At 47.3% G+C, this 23747-nt stretch overlaps 1 protein-coding gene across 6 annotated transcripts in view; it reads left to right on the top strand.

The window, feature by feature from the left end:
• Positions 1-23747, top strand: part of LOC139275005 (uncharacterized) — a 135131-nt gene that overhangs the window by 91046 nt on the left and 20338 nt on the right. Inside the window, exons 5-7 of one of the 6 annotated variants that reach the window (XR_011595650.1) lie at positions 11227-11293; positions 11397-12088; positions 19142-21834. The exons of 2 other annotated variants lie outside the window; for them this stretch is intronic. Coding sequence is in view for 3 of the 4 variants with exons in the window: in XM_070891854.1 (XP_070747955.1) it covers positions 11227-11273 (47 nt within the window). In the remaining variant the exon portion in view is untranslated. Of the gene's footprint in view, positions 1-11226; positions 11308-11396; positions 13227-19141; positions 21835-23747 lie in introns of those variants that run through there. 3 more of the 6 variants (XM_070891854.1, XM_070891852.1, XM_070891856.1) reach the window with 3 other exon arrangements.

Here is a 23747-nt window from a genome sequence, read left to right as displayed (position 1 = left end):
CATGCCTACTGTTTGTACTATCACAAGGTGTGCCCCTTGAGGGCACAGTAGTGGGAGACTTGTAGGTTACCTGTACAGGTGTGCCTGGCCTAGTATAAGAAGCAGGCCACCAGGTGTGATCCTCACTCTGGAGTTTACAAATAAAGGACTACGGTCACTATAGTTCAAGTGCAGCACATTGCCTCATGGAGTCATTATTAGACCATCCAAGACACAACAAAATTGGCGACAAGATTACAGACTTTCACGTGAAAATGACAACCTTTAGTACGTTGTAGCAGTTCGCCGATGGTGATGATTGGGACGCCTTCGTGGAGAGGCTCGAACATTTCTTCACAGCAAACGACCTGGCAGGAGACGATCCGGCCACACTGGTAGATAAGCGCAGAGCTATCCTGCTAACCAGTTGTGGGCCCACTATCTATCGCCTCATCAGGGACTTTCTGGCACCAGCGAAGACAACAACCAAGACGTACGAGGAGCTCGTAACACTGATCCATGAGCAACCCAAGCCCAAGGAGAGCATCCTCACAGCCGGACACCGGTTCTACACCCACCAACGGCCTGAAGGCCAGGAAATCGCGAAATAGGCTGCAGACCTCAGGAGGCTGGCGGCACCGTGTGATTTCGGCGACCACCTCAACGAAGCGCTGCGGGACATTTTTGTCATTGGAATCGGCCATGAGGGCCTTCTTCATAAGCTACTGTCGGCGGACACCAGAGTCGCACTGCAGAAGGCCATCTCTCTGAGCCAGGCATTCATGACCTCGACCTGCGGTTCTAGGCAAATGACTCACTCTCAGGACTCAAACCCGGCAGGTTTTGTGCACAGTGTGGACTGTAGAACGTGAACCATCTCAGCCTCCCAGTCCCTTAACTCAGAGTCTGCTGATGGGGGGGCTAATCGAGTAGCTCCATGCTGGCATTGTGGAGGGAATCACAGGGCTCACCAGTGCCGCTTTAAAGATTATGTATGCAAGGGCTGCTGTACAAAGGGCCACCTCCAGTAAATGTGTAAGAAAAATATGACTCACTGTCGATGAAGAGTCTGCAAATGGCCATGAATCCAGCGCGGATTATGAAACGATAAGCAGAGAGGCAGCTCAGCCCCACGATGAGGTATATAGCATGTTTACCTGCCCACCGAGTGTTCCCCGTTGAGGATGAAAGTCGAGATAGATGGTGTTCCAATTTTCATGGAAGTGGACACGGGGCGAGCCAGTCAGTAATGAATCAAGAAGCCTTTGAGAGACTATGGGACAATCAAGCTGAACGACCAAGTTGGCCCCGGTTCAGGTAAAGCTGCGCACCTACACTGATGAACTTATCCCAGTCTTTTGTAGTTCGAATGTAAAGGTACTCCATGATGGCGCGGTGCACAGCTTACCTCTGTGGATTGTTGCAGGTGATGGACCAACGCTACTCCGAAGAAGGTGGATGGAGAAGATCCATTGGAAGTGGGAAGACTTCACCCCTCCAGCGATCGACGTCCTCCGCATTCGGAGGCACAGCAAGCCCTCACTTGAGGGGGGACCCGACACCAGAAAGCAGACCAGCACAGCACCCGAGGCACTACTGCGTGGAAATCCAGCTGGGACGACCCGAACGCAACTTCCAGGCTCCGGTGGCAGGACTCCAGAGGAAGAAAATCGGATCCAAAGGCGACTTCCCAGCTTCAGTGGCAGAACCCGGGGAGAAGAGTGATAGGTCCTTACGATACAGTATAAATGCACACGAGGCCCATGCTTGAGAGAAAGTCAGTCTGTGACCTATCCTTTATTCCTTAGCACTCAAGTGATGAAGGTGGGTGGAGCTTCCCCTTTTGTATCTGAAGGTCCAGGTTAGGAGTGTCTCCCACCTAGTAATCATTGTTCTTAAAGTGTACAACTTAGGTCAGATTATACATGGGTTACAATGCTGGTTGAATACATGACATCACCTCCCCCACAAAGTCTTATTGGGATCACAGGTTAAGTCTCTCTAGTGGTTTACGTTCTCTTGTAGAGCACCTGAGTTGGGGCTCCGGTTGTTGGGCGCTGGCCTGAGTATATGCTGTTTGCGGTGCCTCAGGCCTGTCCGGACTGCCCACCGTGATTGTGCTCTCCGCCCTTTGGTTCCGGTGTTCGGTCACCTGTGGTGGAGTGAACTCTACGTCGTGTTCTTCCTCTGCTTCTTCGATAGGATTGCTGAACCTCCTTTTTGTTTGATCCACGTGTTTGCGGCAGATTTTCCATTGGTAAGTTTAACTACCAGAATCCTATTTCCCTCTTTGGCAATCACAGTGCCTGCGAGCCATTTGGGCCCTGCAGTATAATTGAGGACAAAAACAGGATCATTTTCATCAATACATCGCGCCCTCGCATTCCTGTCATGGTAGTCATATTGTGGCTGGCGCCTGCTCTCGACAATTTCTTTCATGGTGGGGTGTATAAGGAATAACCAGGTTTTGAGCGTCCTTTTCATTAGCAGCTCTGCGGGTGGAACTCCTGTGAGCAAGTGTTGTCGGGATCTATATGCCAACAGGAGGCGTGATAAGCGTCTTTGTAGGGAACCCCCTTGGATTCTGAGCATCCCCTGTTTGATTATCTGCGCTGCTCGTTCTGCCTGGCCGTTTGAGGCCGGCTTGAACGGTGCCATTCTGACATGTATTTAATTCCATTGCCTGCCATGAAGTCCTGGAATTCAGTGCTTGTGAAGCACGGGTCATTGTCGCCGACCAAGACGTCCGGTAGACCGTGGGCGGCGAACATTGCCCGTAGACTTTCTACCGTGGCAGAGGATATGCTTGAATTTAAAGTGTCACACTCGGTCCATTTGGAGTAGGCGTCTACGACAACCAAAAACATTTTTCCCATGAAAGGACCTGCGTAGTCCACATGGATGCGTGACCATAAGAACATAAGAACATAAGAATTAGGAACAGGAGTAGGCCATCTAGCCCCTCGAGCCTGCTCCGCCATTCAATAAGATCATGGCTGATCTGGTCGTGGACTCAGCTCCACTTACCCGCCCTCTCCCCATAACCCTTAATTCCCTTATTGCTTAAAAATCTATCTATCTTTGACTTGAAAACTTTCAATGAGCCAGCCTCAACTGCTTCCTTGGGCAGAGAATTCCACAGATTCACAACCCTCTGGGAGAAGAAATTCTTTCTCAACTCGGTTTTAAATTGGCTCCTCCGCATTTTGAGGCTGTGCCCCCTAGTTCTAGTCTCCCCCACCAATGGAAACAACCTCTCTGCCTCTATCTTGTCTATCCCTTTCATGATTTTAAATGTTTCTATAAGATCACCCCTCATCCTTCTGAACTCCAAGGAGTAAAGACCCAGTCTACTCAATCTATCATCATAAGGTAACCCCCTCATTTCTCGAATCAGCCTAGTGAATCGTCTCTGTACCCCTTCCAAAGCTAGTATATCCTTCCTTAAGTAAGGTGACCAAAACTGCACGCAGTACTCCAGGTGCGGCCTTACCAATACCTTATACAGTTGCAGCAAGACCTCCCTGCTTTTGCTCTCCATCCCTCTCGCAATGAAGGCCAACATTCCATTTGCCTTCCTGATTACCTGCTGCACCTGCAAACTAACCTTTTGGGATTCATGCACAAGGACCCCCAGGTCCCTCTGCACCACAGCATGTTGTAATTTCTCCCCATTCAAATAATATTCCCTTTTACTGTTTTTTTTCCCAAGGTGGATGACCTCACACTTTCCGACATTGTATTCCATCTGCCAAACCTTAGCCCATTCGCTTAACCTATCCAAATCTCCTTGTAACCTCTCTGAGTCCTCTGCACAACCCGCTTTCCCACTAATCTTAGTGTCATCTGCAAATTTTGTTGCACTACACTCTGTCCCCTCCTCTAGGTCATCTATGTATATTGTAAACAGTTGTGGTCCCAGCACTGATCCCTGTGGCACACCACTAACCACTGATTTCCAACCGGAAAAGGACCCATTTATCCCGACTCTCTGCTTTCTGTTCGCCAGCCAATTCTCATCATGCTAATACATTTCCTCTGACTCCGCGTACCTTTATCTTCTGCAGTAACCTTTTGTGTGGCACCTTACCGAATGCCTTTTGGAAATCTAAATACACCACATCCATCGGTACACCTCTATCCACCATGCTCGTTATATCCTCAAAGAATTCCAGTAAGTTAGTTAAACATGATTTCCCTTTCATGAATCCATGCTGCGTCTGCTTGATTGCACTATTCCTATCCAGATGTCCCGCTATTTCTTCCTTAATGATAGTTTCAAGCATTTTCCCCACTACAGATGTTAAACTAACCGGTGTATAGTTACCTGCCTTTTGCCTGCCTCCTTTTTTAAACAGAGGCGTTACATTAGCTGCTCTCCAATCCGCTGGTACCTCCCCAGAGTCCAGAGAATTTTGGTAGATTATAACAAATGCATCTGCTATAACTTCCGCCATCTCTTTTAATACCCTGGGATGCATTTCATCAGGACCAGGGGACTTGTCTACCTTCAATCCCATTAGTCTGTCCAGCACTACCTCCCTAGTGATAGTGATCATCTCAAGGTCCTCCCTTCCCACATTCCTATGACCAGCAATTTTTGGCTGGTTTTTGTGTCTTCCACTGTGAAGACGGAAGCAAAGTAATTGTTTAAGGTCTCAGCCATTTCCACATTTCCCATTATTAAATCCCCCTTTTCATCTTCTAAGGGACCAACATTTACTTTAGTCACTCTTTTCCGTTTTATATATCTGTAAAAGCTTTTACTATCTGTTTTTATGTTTTGCGCAAGTTTACCTTCGTAATCTATCTTCCCTTTCTTTATTGCTTTTTTAGTCATTCTTTGCTGTTGCTTAAAATCTTCCCAATCCTCTCGTTTCCCCACTAACCTTGGCCACCTTATACGCATTGGTCTTTGATTTGATACTTTCCTTTATTTCCTTGGTTATCCACGGCTAGTTATCTCTTCTCTTGCCGCCCTTCTTTTTCACTGGAATATATTTTTGTTGCGCATTATGAAAGAGCTCCTTAAAAGTCCTCCACTGTTCCTCAATTGTGCCACCGTTTAGTCCTTGTTTCCAGTCTACTTTAGCCAACTCTGCCCTCATCCCACTGTAGTCCCCTTCGTTTAAGCATAGTATGCTCATTTGAGACACTACTTCCTCACCCTCAATCTGTATTACAAATTCAACCATATTGTGATCACTCATTCCAAGAGGATCTTTTACGAGGAGATCGTTTATTTTTCCTGTCTCGTTACACAGGACCAGATCCAAAATGGCTTGCTCCCTTCTAAGAAACAATCCTGTATGCATTCTATGAATTCCTCCTCCAGGCTACCCCCTGCGATTTGATTTGACCAATCGATATGGCTTGGCAGGCCATGGCTAGGGGCTAAGGGGAGCTTCTCTGGGCGCATTGCCCAGCTGAGCACACATATTGCACCTGCGAACACAAAGTTCCAGATCTGCGTCTATCCCTGGCCACCAAACGTGTGACCTGGCAATTGCCTTCATCATGACAATGCCCGGGTGCTCATTGTGGAGTTCTCTGATGAACATCTCTCTGCCCATCTGGGGCATGACTACTCAGTTTCCCCACAGTAGGCAATCGGCTTGAATCGAGAGTTCATCTCTGCACCTGTGAAATGGTTTAAATTCCTCAGGGCATGCCCTGTACATGGCTGCCCAGTCCCCATTCAGGACACATTTCTTGACTAGAGACAATAGCCAGTCTCTATTTGTCCAGGCTGTCACTGGTGAGCCTTCACTTCCAAAAGCTTCAACAGCCATGACCATCTCAGCAGCATGCTCGGTAGCCCCCTCAGTGGTGGCTAGTGGGAGCCTGCTGAGTGCATCGCCGCAGTTTTCGGTGCCCGGTCTGTGCCGAATTGTACAGTCATAGGCTGATAACGTGAGTGCCCACCTTTGTATGCGGGCCGATGCGTTTGCATTTATGGCCTTGTTGTCGGCCAAAATGGACGTTAGGGTCTTGTGATCTGTCTCCAGCTCAAATTTCCTGCCAAACAGGTACTGGTCCGCTTTCTTTACCGCATATACACATGCACCCGCCACCATAGGATGACGCATCACACGTTAACACAAGTTGCATACATGGGTCGTATAGTGTTAACAGAGTGTTGGAACAGAACAAATTACGTGCTCTATTAAAAGCCCTTTCCTGGCTGTCCCCCCAGATCCATTCGCGACCTTTGCGTAGGAGCACGTGTAGCGGCTCTAGCAGTGTGCTCAATTTGGGAAGTTTCCAAAATAGTTCAGGAGTCCCAGAAACGAACGCAGCTCCGTCGTGTTACGGGGTCTGCGTGCTCTCTGGATCGCTTCCGTCTTGGACGCAGTAGGGCTGATCCTGTCCACTGCTACCTTCATCCCCAGGAATTGTACCTCTGGAGCTAGGAAGACGCACTTTGCCTTTTTCAGTCGCAGCCCTACCCAGTCCAGTCTGCGTAGCAACTCCTCCAGGTTGTGGAGGTGTTCTTCAGTATCGTAACTTGTGATGAGGATGTCATCCTGAAAAACCACCGTCCCTGGAATCGACTTGAGGAGGCTTTCCATCTTTCGTTGGAAGATCGCGGCGACCGAGCGAATCCTAAACGGACATCTGTTGTACTCAAACAACACCTTGTGTGTTGTGATGGTGGTCAGCTTCTTCGACTCACTCACCAGCTCCTGCGTCATGTAAGCTGAGGTCAGGTCCAATTTTGAAAAAAGATTGCCACAGGATAGCGTCGCAAAGAGGTCCTCCGCTCTCGGTAGCGGGTACTGGTCTTGGAGTGACACCCGATTGATGGTGGCCTTGTAATCACCACATATCCTGACCGACCCATCCGCCTTGAGCACCGGCACGATCGGGCTCGCCCAGTCACTGAATTCAACTGGCGAGATGATGCCTTCCCTCAGCAGGCGGTCCAATTCGCCTTCTATCTTTTCCCGCATCACGTACGGCACCGCTCTGGCCTTGTGGTGTACTGGCCTGGCGTCGTGGTTTATGTGAATCACTACCTTGGCCCCCATGAAAGTGCCAATGCCATGTTGAAATAATGAGTCAAATTTGTCCAGGATCTGTGAGCATGATACGCGGTCCACAGAGGAAATTGCATTGACATCGCCCCATTTCCAGTCCATGACAGCAAGCCAACTCCTCCCCAGTAGTGCGGGACCGTCCCCCGGGACAACCCAGAGTGGCAACCTGTTCTCCGAATCTTTGTGGGTCACGACTACCGTGGCGCTGCCTAGCACCGGAATGATCTGCTTTGTGTAAGTCCGTAGCTGTGCGTCAATCGGCAATAATTTTGGCCTCCTGGCCTTGGACGGCCACAATTTTTTGAACTGTTTGATACCCATCAGGGACTGCCTGGCGCCTGTGTCTAGCTCCATTGATACTGGGATGCCATTGAGGAGCACTTTCATCATTATCGGTGGCGTCTTGGTGTATGAACTGTATACGTGCTCCACATGAACTCACTGAACTTCAGCTACCAGCGATTTCCCCCAGCGTTCATTTCTGCAATTTCTGCAGGTATTTTGCTCATCTCTGCAAACTCCGGCTGAGTGTGTGCCTCCACGCCTCCAACATGAGCTGCTGTTGGAAACAAAAGGTCCTTTGCCAGTCGATCGTCGCTGTCTGCCCCTGTGACTGTACTTGAATGCGCCATTATTAGGTGTTGATGGCCCCATTACTGGCCGCATTGTCTCTTGCAATGGTGTGAATCGCCGTTCAACTTGCCATTGTCTTTGTCGAACTCCCCCTCTGGGTTCGACTACATGTTGGGGCATGCCCGATTGCCCTTGTCTGCCTGGAGAACTGTGTGCTGCTTTAACAATGTTGAATCTCTGTCCCAACCATCCCTTAACACAGTACCTCTCGTCTGTTCTGCTAGTGGCCATGCTCGCGTGGTTTAAATCCCAGTTTCTCATTGCCATTGATAGGTCCTTACTATACAGTATAAATGCACACGAGGCCCATGCTTGAGAGAAGGTCAGTCTGTGACCTATCCTTTATTCCTTAGCACTCAAGTGATGAAGGTGGGTGGAGCTTCCCCTTTTGTACCTGATGGTCCAGGTTAGGAGTGTCTCCCACCTAGTGGTCATTGTTCTCACAGTGTACAACTTAGATCAGATTATACATGGGTTAAAATGCTGGTTGAATACATGACAAAGAGGATCACCGCAGTCGACATCGTGGATCGAGGAAAGATGGCGCCCAAACAATGAGGTGATGCGCTGAAGAAAAAGATGGCCGCGGCCAGACCACGAGGTGCAGCGCTGATGGAGCAACACGTAGCACCAAACGGAGAAGAGGATTGGGATAAAGAAAGTAAGGCTCTCTTAATGGAGGCCTGCAACCCACTACAATTAAAGGGACAGTTCCACACACTGAAGTAAAGTAATAGCAACTATAAGTTAGAGACAAAATGTGTAACTGATGATCAGAATTGTGTACATGCAACCAGCGAGGAAAAGTCGCACGATCGCGATCGGAGCTACAGAGTATCCACCATAAGTAATGAAAAGTTGTGTGATGTAGGATTTCAACTGTACGCAGCCCATGCAGTGGGCAGACACCCATTGGGAGCACACAGGTCCAGCGAGCTACGCAATGCTGTAGTCTTTGTCCCCGGGACTAGAGTTATGCACCATGGAGTGTGGCCACAAGCAGCCAATGCACACTAGCTGCAGAGCAAGTGATCTCAGGAGGGAAACGGCACTCGTATCGATACCCTGCCCCTGATCAGCTCCACCTTTCAGGCACCCGATGGCACCAACCGCCACGAGCCCGGAAGAGCAAACTGTGCTAAGGCACAGCCCCCAGACCCCATCGCCACCAAGGCCATACCTGGAAACGAAGTGTCATTCACGACAGTCCTCCCAAAGGGGACCGAGACCAGCCAGGATCCCAAACCAAACAACACCCAGGCTAGCGAGTCAGCTGTTCCCTGTGCACTGCTAGACGACAGCCCCTCAAGGAGCAGCAGTGACCCAGGGCGCAAGAAGGGACAGGGAGGTCACAGGCATCTGTGAACCTGCCTGATGCTAGGAACTACGGCAACAGCCCCAAGAGCAGGCAACTTGAGCCAACTGGGTTCCCACTGCCAGCACTGGGCACCGCGCCGCCACCAGACTGCCTGGACTCCATCCAGCAGTTCTGAACTAGTTTGTCCTTACACACCGGTCACCGACCCTCAGTACGCATCGATAATGTATCTCACCAGTCTTAACGTACTGGTCTCACAACTGAAGCACAAATGAATGCAAACGGTTTTCCTGAGCTTGAATGTATATGAACGCCGGCATAACCTATATGTGGGAGGGGGAGAATGGAGTGGTCAGGGACACACACAGACAGCAACCACCAGCACTCTACCGCACCAACCACTCACCCAAGATTGAAATGACCCGCCAAGGGTCAACCAGATAGAGTTAAGCCCAGAGCACAGTCAATGCAGAGGCGATTTGCACTAAAGGCTTGGGGGAGAGTGATGTCATGTATCCTACATGGCTACTGTTTGTACTATCACAAGGTGTACCACCTGAGGGCACAGCAGTGGGAGGCTTGTAGGTTACCTGTACAGGTGTGCCTGACCGAGTATAAAAGGCAGGCCACCAGGTGTGATCCTCACTCTGGAGTTAACAAATAAAGGACTAAGGTCACTACAGTTCAAGTGCAACACATTGCCTCGTGAATTCATTATTAGAGCATCCAAGGAAACACGGGGGGCATCGTTTTTTCGACGCATACGATAGGCTCCACACCCCCAAAGCTAAAGGATAGGCTGCGTGGCGCCAATTTAAAAAAATAGAACGGGTAAAGTTGCTACTTTTTTTTTTGGCGTAGCTGGGGCCAAAAAAATGAGTGTAACTCTCACAATACACAAAAAAAATGGCATTGGGGAAAATTGAGCCCATAGTCTCCAGTATTATTACCTTTTTAGCACAACAGTTCTATGTTCCAGGGCTAGTTTTCACATTCTAAGGTATTAACTCTATTCTTTATCAGTACACTAACTCCATGGGGATGAAATTGGCTTCCTTTGCCTCCCGTTAGCACCTCCGGGGAGGGATAACATGGTACTACCGGCTCTGCGACCAGGCACGGCGAGAGTACTGATGCCCACGAACTTGCCTTGCATTTAGCGATGGTGGTAAACCCTAATGCCACGATCCCCTGTGCTCTGGAGATCGTGACGTCATCCGGTGCACAGTGCTCCGGTACCGCACCAGATGCATAATTCGGTTCCGCCTCCTGCAGCATCGCTGGATGTCAACACCAGCAGCTGCAGGAGGCGTTGTATGGTAGGCCGGCCGCTGGGGAGCAGCATTTAAAGGGAGCGCCAGTGAGGTACATGAAAAATCTTGCAGAACCCTCTGTGCATTTTATTTCCCTTTTCTTCGACCGCGATTGCTCAGCCCTGCACTCTGTTCGAGTGTTTGTGGCTGATCGTCGTGGATGGCGGCTGCTGTCGGTGAGCAGGGGTGTTGATTTATTGTCGAGCCTCCAGCAATGGTCCTTCCCTTTAAGGGAGGGAAGGAACCTCGGATCCCGGCAGCGCTGCACTGGACATTGTGCAACGCTCTGCCGCGACCACCCCTCTTGCCTGGTTTAGCGCTCCAAGGGAAGTGGTAGCGCTTGATTTAGCGCTCCACTTCCTTCCCGGAGCATTAAACCCAAAGTTCGCATCGGCTTCACTTGCACAGCGCCCGGCGATATTTTTGAACTCCTGTGAAAGTTATCGCCCCGAACGGGGCGCTGCACAATCTAAACTATCGACTTGATGTTTCATTCGTACATCAATTCTATATATTTTTTCTCAGTTTCTAAAGCATCCGCTCTAAATTTCTTTCTTATCCTGTAGGGTACTTTCACGATAAGAATACCCCCAGTATGAACCAATAACGTATTTTTGAGCATTACAGATAAGAAAGATCTCAGATAAAATCCCTGGGAACATCTCAGTTTTACGTCTAATCCAAAAGACGGTTTAGTAATTACTTGTACCATATCATGCAGCACAAGTGTCGTAACCTTTCTTTGAACAATTTCATGTAATGTAGAATAGAATTCTAATAGCATTAATAATATTAATGAAAACTGTGGCATTTTTTGGAAAAAAGCTGTTAGTATATTTTATCTAAGTCAAGCATATTGTGCATTATTTTGAATTGTACAGAATTTGGTAACATATACTAATTGCATGACAAAAACTTAATGATATATTTTTCTATTTTTTAGACTGTTACCAATCTGAGAGTCCATTATTATCACATCCAGTACACTAGGACAAATTAAACAAGAGAAGGTACTATGAGCAATGTATGTTAAGTATTCAGCTTTAACAACCATTTATTACTTGCCACACTGAAAAACTAATAACATGAAAAAATTGTTTTCTTGAATTGCAGTTTCATCATCAGGATTTCTTAAAACTTACAGCCACAAGACATGACATCGATGAAGCAAATGAATCATTGTTGCCTGCTGATCTGATTCAGTTACATCACATGTAGCATTTCACTTGCTTAAATAAACATCATTATGGCAAAGTGAATAATACATGGATAGCCTTTTAGTTAAATGCAAACATAATTTGGAAAGAGGTTATGAGTAGGAATCTTGGAGGCCTACATACTAACAAATTTCACATGGTGTTGATCACAAGTTGAGACACTAAATAGGATAAATGCAATCAGAAAGTAGGCCTTCACTCATTTAATATATGACACGGATTTCCAGCTGTGCATTCAACCGGTGTATTTTAATACGTTAAGGAGAACCCAAGAGGTAATTTAAACTTGTGTATAATTTCCTGATATTCCTGCCTGCATATCACCGATTCATATTCATATTACAAAGTTTCCAGGCTTGCCAGATGCACAGCTGAATATTGGCCCGGAATTTGCAGCCAGCAGCAAAGCGAAGACACTCCACACAGGGATCTCGCAATCCGTGTCGAGAGCTTTGAGTTTTCTGACCTTGAATTCAATTCAACGGAAGTTAATAGGGATTCCATTTTGTGAATTGTTGTGACATCAACAGGCTGTCTAAGCAGCTAATCAAAAGGCAGAATTCTCACAGACAGCAAACAAGGAAGTGGGTAAGCCCTTAATATTCTAAAGGGGAGAAATTCCCCAGCGCCTCGATTGGGGGCAGTAACCGACTCGGGGCTGGACTACCTTCACCCGGCGCAGAAGTTCTGCTCCGACCGCAAAATTGCGGTTACCACCCATCACAGGAAGGATGCGCTCCACTTCCTGTAGGGGCGGGTTCCAGGGCGCTACTGGGGCGAGTTGGTCAGCTCTACACAGCTGCTCCCCAGTGGCGGGCGGTGCAAAAAGGGCAATTTTGACCCCCAACTTTTTTAAATAGTTAGAGAGAGCAAAACAAAGGTTGGAGCTCTCACATGGGGAAAAAGCAAGCCTAAAATAAAGATGCATAAACTTAAAAATGTTTTTAAAACATTTCTTAAAATGAACAAATCTCACACTGCACAAAATTAAAATTATTTTTCCAGGCTCTTAACTTTTGTTTAGCAGTCAATACGCTGTTAAAGCCCCAATTATATCTAATCTCTTTGGATGGAACTTTTAATTTAACAGTGTACTTACTGCGGTAGAGCCGAAGTTTCCATCTGTTTCAGTGATTTATGCGATTTCACTGATTTCTGTGGGGGTCAAGTGGAGGTGGGCACGGCACAGCCAGTTGTGGAGCTGTCATTGACAGACCCCAGCTTCGGGTTTCTGCATGTGCACCAAATCCAAAATTTGTGGTCAGTTTCAAATTCAGGGCCAAAGTATATAAAGAGCCATACTTGGACATTGTTAGAAGCAATTAAAAAACATTTTTTTTAATGTCATCATTTAAATGACACAGCCATTTTTTTCTGCAACTGATGAATCTCCCGTGGTGTTGCACATGGGGAGTTGAGACCACTTCAGACTAAGCAGAGTTAGCGGATGGGTAGATATTGAAGGCAGATGAGTAGAATAGAGGCAGATGGAAGGTGACTAAGGAGAGACAGAGGTGAGGGAGGAGAGTGAGCGGGGAGGAAAAAAGCAAGTCAGGTAAAGAGGAGTGAAGAGGGGGGGAAGAATGAGAGGAGAGCATAGAAGGTGAGGTGAGCAGTAGGGAGATGGAGAGAGGAGGGAGTGAAGAAAAAGTTGGATGGGGTTGAGGAGAGAGTGAGAGGAAATGATGGCGAAGACAGGGAAGGGAAAAGGAGAGGAGTGGGTCAGGAGACGAGGAAAGGAAGGGGTTGGCAAGAGGGGAGCGAAGAAGAGAAGGGAGGGGAAAGAGGATAAGAGGAGAGGAGAATAGACACTGAGGATGGTAGGGGATGGGGAGGGTAACGAGAAGGAAAGGAAGGTAGAGTGACGACAGTGCAGCTAGCTGCTACAGGGTTATGCAAAGAGGAGAGAAATGGGAAAGAAAGGAGGAGAAGAATTAGGTAGAGGAGAGGGTAAGGGGGTGGGGACGAGTTGGGAGAGGGAGGGGTAAAGATGTAAGGTGAGGAGAGAGTGGAAGGGGCAAGTGGGAGTTTAATTCAGTTTCATGGAGCTTAACTTTCATTCACGGTGTATCGGTGGTGTAGTTTGTGCGGCATGAAGAATAGGAGCATAGGGGGCCAAGATGACCCCTTTTTTAAGAGCCAACGTGGTGGAAAGGAGTTACTGCTCAGTCAGGGGGGAGTGGCCGACAATTGGGACATTGCCCTCGTCATTTTTTCAGGCGGAGAAGGTGACCACCCTGCCCGTGTTCTTGTCGGCAACCCCTTACCGCCCGGCGGTGACCCCTTATCACTCTGTGAGGGAAATTGCCCTACGGGAGCAGAGCAGACACCAGTCGGTGCCCCCAACAGATTTCCCCATCAGGAAGTTGCTGGGCAGCACGTACACGCTTAAAGGGGAGGGCATTCTGCCACGGCCGCCATTTAATTTTAATTGTCGGCCGACTCTGAAGTCGGCCTGATAATGGCGACCACAGGTTCGGCCAGGCCGCCAACATGCAGCCCGTCACTCGCTCTTGGGTGCCAGACCGCTGGCCTTGCCAAAGCCCTCCCTGGTGGCCCAGTGGTGCCACTAAAGAGGTTGCAGAACTTGCAGTGCCCCCCCCCGCCCTTTAACTGATGACACTGCTCGCCTTCCACCCCGCTCCCAACCTACTTCCAGCCCTGCTGCTGCCCGAAACACTGCCCCAACACAAAAAGAGGGCAAAATCACTTTTAATCACTGCCCCATCAAATGGAGAGGTAAATCATCAATTAAATCGGAATGTACACCCCATTTGGGGCAGAGGGTAATTTTGGCTCTAGATTTTTTCCGGGAGGAATATCAGCAACAAAGTTCTGCTTCAGAAAAGCAGGCGCAGTGATCACAGAGTTCTGCTATAGTAGGGGCTTGTAGCAAAAGATTTCTGCCTTTGCCAAGAAGGTTGGTCATTATATGACTTGTTTGAAAGGAGTTTTATTAATTATTTTTGGTATGTATTGATGCTTGGGGTCACGACACCAGCAGGGTGGGGGGGGGGGGGGGGGCGGGCGCCACTGTCGGAGGTCCTCGGGCTGTACACGTGTGTGTGGGTCCTGGTATATAAGAGTGAGCACCATGTCATGTGGGCACTTCGGGCACGAATAAAGTTGAACCAGGTTTGCACCTGAATGAGTTTACAGTAACAAGTCTTGCGAGTCATTATATACATTACATTTGGTGACGACGTAACTCAAGAACCTTCATTTGCACAATGGGCACCATTGGAATTCTGGAGAGATTCGGGGATGGCAAGGATTGGGCGGATTTTATTGACCGCCTGGATCAGTATTTCGTGGCCAACAAAATGGAGGAAGCTGGTGATGCAGTTAGGCGCAGGACAGCTCACCGTTTGTGGTCCAAAAAGAATCTTCTCTCACCTGCACGTCCAATGGACAAAGAGTATGGGGATATGTGCACTTTGGTGCGTGAACATCTCAAGCCAAAAGGGGATCATCTCAGACTATCGCTTCTACACACATGTTCGTGCGGAGGGCCAGGATGTGTTAGGATTCATCGCCAACCTAACACGTCTGGTTGAGCCGTGTAAGTTTGGAAACGCATTGGAAGACATGCTGCGAGATTTTTTCATGATAGTCATCAACCATGATGTGATCCTTCAGAAATCATTGGCTGCAGATACGCTGGATTTGAGCAAGGCCATCGCGACTGCCCAGGCATGCATGGTGACTGATGATAATTTAAGGCAGATATCATCGAAGAGTCAGAGCTTCACGGCAAGTACTGTAAACAAGATTGTGTCGTCATCTGGCAGAGCTGCTTATGGCAGGGCCTACTCGACTGCTTATGTGAAACCTGTAGCTGCTCAAAGTCTGCCAACTGGTACGAATCTGATTTCACCTGTTGGCATTGTGGGGGCTATCATCGGCCTCATCAGTGTTGGTTTAAACAGTACATCTGTAAAGACTGTTCAAAAGTGGGACATCTTCAGCAATTGTGCCCACAACTGAGAAAGCGTACTGTTGCTCATCACATTGATGATGATGACCAGTCCAGTGCTGGCCCGGATATGCAACCCAACATACCCGAGGAGGAAGTGTATTCGTTCCTGACAAAGAGCCAACCAATAATGGTCAATGTGAAGCTGAATGGTGTGCCTGTATCAATGGAGCTGGACACGGTTGTGAGTCAGTTGATAATGAGCCAAAGGACATTCGACAAGCTGTAGGACATTGAGGCTGTGAAGCCTAAGCTGAGTCCAGTCAATGCCAAGTTGTGTACTTACACTAAGGAACTCATACCGGTGATTGGCAGTGCAGTAATCAAGGTGTCATATGATGGCGTGGTTCACGATTTACCGTCGTCCCGGGCAATGGTCCACCACTGTTCGGCAGGAATTGGCTCGAGAAAATCAAGTCGAACTGGAATGTTATCAAAGCATTGTCCTCGGTGGATGACACTTCATATGCTCAAGTGCTGAAGAAGTTTCTTTCTTTCTTTGAACTGGGCATTGGCAATTTTACTGGAGCCAAGGTGCAGATTCACCTGGAGTCTGAGGCAACACCTGTCTCACATAAAGCTCGGTCTGTTCTGTACATGATGAGGGAGTAGGTCGAAATTGAGCTTGACAGACTCCAACGTGAAGAGGTCATATCACCGGTCAAATTTAACGAATGAGCCAGTCCTATCGTTCCAGTGTTAAAGAATGATGGCACTGTCAGGATGTGTGGAGACTACAAGGTTACGATTAACCGATTTTTGAAACAGGATCAGTATCCGCTACCGAAGGCTGATGACCTGTTCACCATGCTAGCTGGTGGAAAGTTGTTCACTGAACTGGATCTGATGTCGGCCTATATGACACAGGAGCTTGTTGACACTTCAAAGAAACTCACCTGCATCAACACCTATAAAGGACTGTTTGTCTGCAACAGGTGTCTTTTTGGAATCCGTTCAGCTGCAGCCATATTTCAGAGGAACATGGAGAGTCTACTGAAGTCCGTTCCTTGAGCCGTCATGTTTCAAGATGACATTCTGGTCACAGGTCGTGACACTGCTGAACATCTGAACAATCTTGAAGAAGTCCTACATCATCTGGACAAAGTGGGACTCAGTCTGAAACGTTCGAAGTGTGTCTTCATGGCACCGGAAGTTGAATTGCTAGGGAGGAAAATTGCTGCTGATGGCATCAGGCCGACTGATTTGAAAACCAAGGCTATCAAAAATGCACCCAGACCTCAAAATGTGACTGAATTGCGTTAATTCCTTGGGCTACTCAACTACTTTGGTCATTTCTTACCCAGATTGAGCACTTTATTAGAGCCACTGCACATGCTGCTCAGAAAAAGCGACAACTGGGTCTGGGGCTTATCTCAAGATAGAGCTTTTGAGAAAGCCAAGAATCTGCTCTGTTCGAACAAGCTGCTTGTTTACTATAATCCGTGTAAGCGTCTTGTATTGGCCTGTGATGCTTCATCATATGGGGTTGGCTGTGTGCTCCAACAAGCAAATGAGTCGGGTAAGCTACAACCTGTTGCGTATGCTTCGAAAAGTTTGACAAAGGCGGAAAGAGCTTACAGCATGGTAGAAAAAGAAGCTTTGGCCTGTGTGTATGGGGTCAAAAAAATGCATTAGTACCTGTTTAGTCTTTGTTTTGAACTCGAAAAGGATCACAAGCCAGTCATTTCATTGTTTTCGGAAAACAAAGGTATCAATACCAATGCATTGTCCCGTATCCAGAGATGGGCGTTGATATTGTCTACCTATGATTATGTTATTTGTCATAGACCTGGCACTGAGAATTGAGCCGATGCACTGAGTCGTCTGCTGTTGCCCACCCCTGAAGTGGAGACGCCTCAACCTGCAGATCTACTGTTAGTAATGGATGCTTTTGAGAGTGAAGGAACTCCTGTCACTGCTCAACAAGTGAGGATCTGGACCAGCCATGACCCTATTTTATTGGTTGTGAAACGTGTGTCCTCAGGGGTGATTGGTCTGCAATACCTATGGAAATGTGTGATGAGACCAAACCTTACAACCGTCGCAAAGATGAACTATTCAGTCAGATTGTCTACTGTGGAGCAATCATTATGCCTAACAAAGGCAGAGAAAAATTTGTACGTGACCTACATAGCACTCATCCTGGTATCGTCATGATGAAAGCCATTGCCAGGGCTCATGTTTTGTGACCTGGAATTGACTCTGATCTGGAATCATGTGTGCATCAGTGCAATACTTGCATGCAGCTAAGTAAAGTACCAGCGGAATCTCCACTGAGTCTTTGGTCATGGCCATCTAAACCATGGTCGAGGATACACATCGATTTTGCGGGCCCTTTCCAGGGAAAGATGTTTTTTGTTGTGGTGGATGCATATTCAAAGTGGATAGAGTGTGTCATTATGTCATCCAGCACGTCTACAGCTACCATTGAGAGTCTTTGTATCATGTTTGCTACTCGTGGTTTGCCTGACATTGTTGTGAACGATAACGGATCTTGCTTCACAAGTCTTGAGTTTCAAGAATTCATGAAACTCAATGGTATCAGACATGTAAGGTCTGCTCCATTCAAACCTGTGTCTAATGGTCAAGCAGAGCGTGCAGTTCAAACGATCAAGCAAAGCATGAAACATGTGACTCAGGGTTCACTGCAGACTTGTTTGTCATGTATATTGCTTAGTTACAGGACAAGACCTCACGCTTACCGGGGTCTCCCCTGCTGAACTACTGATGAAGAGAAGTCTCAAGACCAAGTTTTCTCTTGTACATCCTGATTTGAATGATCATGTTGAAAACAGGCGTCAAAATCAGCAATGGTATCATGATCGTGCTGCTTTGTCACGTGACATCTGTCAACTATCCAGTTTATGTGCTGAATTATGGTCAAGGTCCAAAGTGGATCGTCGGTATTGTTACGGCCAAGGAGGGTAGCAGAGTGTTTATTGTCGTGCTCAAGAATGCGCAAAAATGCAGGGAACATGTTGATCAGATAAAACTGCAGCACACAGATGAACCGGAACCGGTTGAGGAAGATGCAGTCAGTGACCAACCAACCGATATTCATTCATCAGAAGACTCTGCTATCATTACTGAATCTGGACTTTCAGTCTCTGATAGGGTCATTACCACTCCCATCAGATCAGTTACTCAGCCTCCAGAACTGGAGTTGAACTGAGACGATCAACTCATGAGTGAAAAGCCCCAGACCATCTTAAATTGTAAAGAGACTGATTCTAAGATCTTGAAGGGGGATGTTATGTATTGATGCTTGGGGACACTAGACACCAGGGGGCACCACTGTCGGAGGTCATTGTGCTGTACGCGCGTGTGCGTGGGCCCTGGTATATAAGAGCGAGCACCATGTCACGTGGGCACCTTGGGCGCAAATAAAGTTGAACCAGGTTTGCACCTGAGTGAGTTTACAGTAACAAGTCTTGCGAATCATTATATACATTACACTTTTGGTCCGCTTTTTTTCAGTCAGTCTCCGATGAGCAGGTTTTGCTGGTTTTCTTAGAGCATGGCTTCATTTGGAGTTTCAGTTTGTGCAGTTTGATGATTCTTTTTCCATTTTCAGGCTGAGTTGTACATTATCCTTACGACTTTTTCTAAAGCTGATTCTTCCACCTGCATGGTTCTCAAGATAGGTTTCTATATTTTTGTTTCAGGTGAAAGATGACATAATGTTAAGTCCATAGCACCACATATGGATGCAAATACTGTTGGAATGTTGAAACAACTCATCAATTTTAATATATAATTGATGACAACGATGTTCCCCTTGGGTAACTCCCTCGATTTATCCTTGTTGGATCAAGAAAAGGCGATCTAATAGAGGGATGTCTAGTAGAATTCGAGATGCTCTGCACACGTACACAAAATCTTTCTCCTTTTTGTAAAAGAGCAGGGGGTGAAACTAAGTCACGCCTCTGTTGCGGCATTGTCCCGGGCACTGGAAAATGGTTTGCGTCTGCCAGCACAAAATTCATTAGCTGGGCCCAGGGTTTGGAACACAGCGCTACGTGAGGCATTTCACACCTCTTTTAGGGTGTTAGGCCGGCTGAGCCACTGAAAATCCCGAGTTAAACAGCCGTCCTGGGAGCACCCTACAGAGGCTTCCGTAGAGAAAAGAAAACCTGAAAAAAAACACCAAAAACATTCTGAATTCATTACTGATGGGACCCCAACATAAATCGCAAAATTAAAAACTCACTCTTACCTGAAGTAGACACTTCTTCAGTCACTTCAGCCGGTACAGCTTGGAACAGCAGCTTTCATTGGTGTTCCCACTAGGACGTGCTATGGGGTGCTACGGAGCGGGCACGATCCAAATTTCAAGCCGGTGTCGTAACCAGAGATGCTGCACACCGGCTCGCCTCTCCCAGGCAGTACTGCTCCGCAGCCCCGCAAACCTGGCACCCGAATGTACCGGCGGTGCACTGGAAGCTGCCCGCCCGGGTGCAAGTGCATTCCGTCAGCAAAAGACCAAAAATCCAGCCTCAACTGTTTCATTGAATACAACTAAGGGAACACGAGACCCAATGTCCCCCAAGATGTAGTCTCCTGGGTAAGGCAAAAAAATCATAGGCCATTTCAGTGAAAATATATTCTGGGATATTTCTCTTCGATCTCTCCACCGCCCCCCGCCGCCAAAGAGGTAGTGGAAAGCAACTTCCAGGAGATAACAATGACCACGATAGACAAAGAGGAGGTACTAAAAAGATTTTCAGACCTCAAAGTAGAAAAGTCACCAGATCTGGATGGGATGCATCCTAGTTTACTGAGGGAAGTAAGGGTGGAAATTGCAGAGACTCCGGCCGCAATCTTCAAATCCTCCTTGGATATGGGGTGGTGCCAGAAAACTGAAGAATTGTAACTGTTACACCCCTGTTTTAAAAAATGGGATTGGGATTAACCCGGCAACTATAGATCAGTCAGCCCAACGTAGGTGGTGGGGAAAATTTTAGTGACAATAATCTAGGACCAAATTAATTGACATTTGGAAAAGTATAGACTAATAAATGAAAGTCAGCACGGATTTATTAAAGGCAAATCGTGTTTGACTAACTTGATCGAGTTCTTTGATGAAGTAACAGAGAGGGTTGATAAGTGCAGTGCGGTTGATGTGTATATGGACTTTCAAAAGGTATACATAATGGACTTGCTAGCAAAATTAAAGACCATGTCTGTGACTTCGGCAGTGCTCTGGGGGCGGGTCGACCGGGAAATTGACAACATTTGACAGCAGGTCGGGACCCTGTGCCTGTCCCACATGTCGGGTCTGCCTGCGCTGATGCACTTGAGACACTTGACGCTGAGTAGCGCCCTTTGGCAAGGTGCTTGAGACAATTATTGCCATATTTAGAAGCCCTTAACAGTGGTACTTTACTCACCTTTTGACGTTAACAGCTCGCACACAGATTTCACGTTGCTCCTGGACCCCGTTTGTTCATCTGAGGCAGAGGTTGAGTGGCCATTGAAGCACATGTTGGTGACAGCATTAAAACTTGTATAAAACCTCACAATTTACACATGTACACTTTCCAAACCCAGAGACGCTTTGGTTTCTCCCTTTGGAAGACAGATTGTACTTAATGCAGGTTGTAAGTCTTTGTAGCAAACTCTGTATCCAGTGTCACCTCATTGGAACAACCTGTCACCATTGACGGATCGCTTCTGTCATCCCACCTTCAACTGGTATCTACTCCATCAGGATGGAAACTGTAAGAGTGAAAAACCTTAATTAGGGGTAAAATAATTCGGTGTAATTAAAATACAAAGTAAGAAAGGCAGAGAAAGGTTTAAAATGCATTTATGGTAGAATAGCTGAATTAGACAGAAACACGAAGGTCAGAGAAATTCTCTTAGGAAATAAGAACACCCACAAGATTTACGTAGACAGCTCACAGAAATAATGAGAAGAGGCCACGATGTTCCAGCCACATGAGATAACAGGGACAATGCCTCTTTTCAGCAGAGGGTAGCCATATGTCTGCCAAGGACATGAGTCTGAGAATTAGCCTGGGAAGACGTTTCCAGAAATGTAACACATAATCTGTAGGGGGCTTTTCCCTAGCAACAGTCGCCAGAACTGAATGTACCAATAGAATCATTAGAAATTACTGTAACTAATAACATTTATGTAACTGTACCACCCAATGAAATTGCTGTAATCTGTATTAACCAATGGAACACTACCCTGCGTAGTTCCACTATTTTGACTGTATCTGAACTGTATAAGAATGTAACTGCGTAGCTTGTCCCATGAGAGAGGTGTTGAGAGCACTCAGTAACGGTACTGATGAGGCCGGATCTCCCTTGATTAATCAGGTTTTAATAAACAACTCTTTTCTCTATAAAAGACCTTTCCTGTGAATGTTATATTTTTAATACTCCACAACAGAAACCAATTCCACCCTGTCACCTTGGCTCTCAAAATCTGACCACGATGAACCCCACCACCAGCATCACCAGCAGCACCAACAACAACACCAACCTTCGCTGCAATCACTTGATGCTGCACAGGACAGAGGGCATCAGTACCCGACCACATTGCTGCCCGGGATGGCCTAACCATGACCACATTTACTTCACTTGATGCTGCACACCCTGGCTTGCAACATGAAGCGCCAGGTTGGCACCACACCAACACCATGAAGCATTCCTACAATGTCCAAGCCATTCCTTTCACACTCATCACCATTGCGGGGGTTACTGTTATATCTCACCATTCACTGCAACTCACTAAGCCAAAGGTGCACACAAATCTGTCCAAGAAGGCAAAGTGTTAACAATACAGATTTCAATGTTTGACTGCACATTAACAGAAACTTTACATGAACATTGGCAAAAAGACCCAAGTGCCTACCCTTGTGTGTTAGTTTGTCTCTTTGTGTGAGGGTGAGGGGTGACTAGTGAGATGGGGATGTGATAATGTAGATAGAGAGGGATGGGTGGAGGTCCAAGTTAAGTTGGTGTGAGTAAGGATGTGCAGGCGTAGGGTAGGGATGGCAGAGTGATGGGGATGAGAATGAGGTTGAGTGTGGCTTTGCAGTAACGTTTCGTGATCTACTAAGATCATTGAAAGGTTTACGCCACTGCAGCCTGGTCCTCCTGTCGGCATCCCTACTTGTGCCCTTCTCTGCAATATGCAACCAGGCTGCGTTGGTCTCCTGGGGAGGACTCTTCCGTCCATTGGAAGGGAAGAGAACCTCCCTGCGTGCTCTGACTCCCTCCATAAGCATATGGAGGGTGACGTGGGAGAGCCTGCGTGCAACTCTATACCTCTGTGCAGTGTTTGCAGCACCTCAGTGTTGTTGCACACTGACAGCACAGCTGTCAAAATTAATTTGTGCATGGTCCCTTTAAGGAAACGGCTGATGATGTGTCATCAGTTGATGTCATCAGACCTGCTTCCTTTTAATTGACAGAACCTCGCTGAGTGGGCTTAACCAGCCCCATCAGAGGAAAGTCGTGTGGGAGGCCGGGATGGAGACAGCAGCGGGATCGGGACCCACCCACCGATGTCACCAACCCGGTCCCGTCGAGGTAGGCGAAATCACGGCCCATGAGTTTAAAAGGGGCAGCTGAGATACAAAATTAGCTAAGGGACAGAAAGCAGAGTGTATTGGTGAATGGTTGTTTTTCAGACTGGAGGGAAGTATACAGTGGTGTCCCCCAGGGCTCAGTATTCAGACCACTGCTCCTTTAATAATAATGACCCAGACTTTGGTATACAGGACATAGTTTCAAAGGTCGCAGATGACATGAAACTTGGAAATTTAGTAAACAATGAGGAGGATCATAACACACTTCAGGAGGACAGACAGACTGCTGAGATGGGACAACACATGGCAGATGAAATTTAACACAGAGAAGTGTGAAGTGAAGCAACCCGCATCTTTTAATGTGAGTTCGGGAGGAGCTCTTCTACTCCTGGCTCCATATTGAGGAAAGTATGGGGCCTTCCTGCCTCTTAGCACTGTGAGGTCAGCATGTGGCGAGTGAAGGTCTGGGGCATTCAAAAATCTGAAACTGGTCTTTAGGACCCGCTGGAACCTAATGTGTGTAAATGATTCTGCCGTTAAAATGTTCTTGACATGTCCTCCTGCCACGAGCCCATCTACCTTAAATAATATGGTGGGTGGCACACTTCCAGCTGGAAATGTGCGTGCACTTCCTGCCAACCATATTGGAGGCTTTGGAGCAATGTTCCCCCAAATTATTTTTGGGTGTGCGGTCCCTTTTAACGGATTGTGTGACCCATTCAAAATT

Source organism: Pristiophorus japonicus, chromosome 10 (assembly GCF_044704955.1).
Source record: "Pristiophorus japonicus isolate sPriJap1 chromosome 10, sPriJap1.hap1, whole genome shotgun sequence".
NCBI lineage: Eukaryota > Metazoa > Chordata > Chondrichthyes > Pristiophoridae > Pristiophorus > Pristiophorus japonicus.
This window is presented reverse-complemented; position numbering and strand designations above follow the sequence as displayed.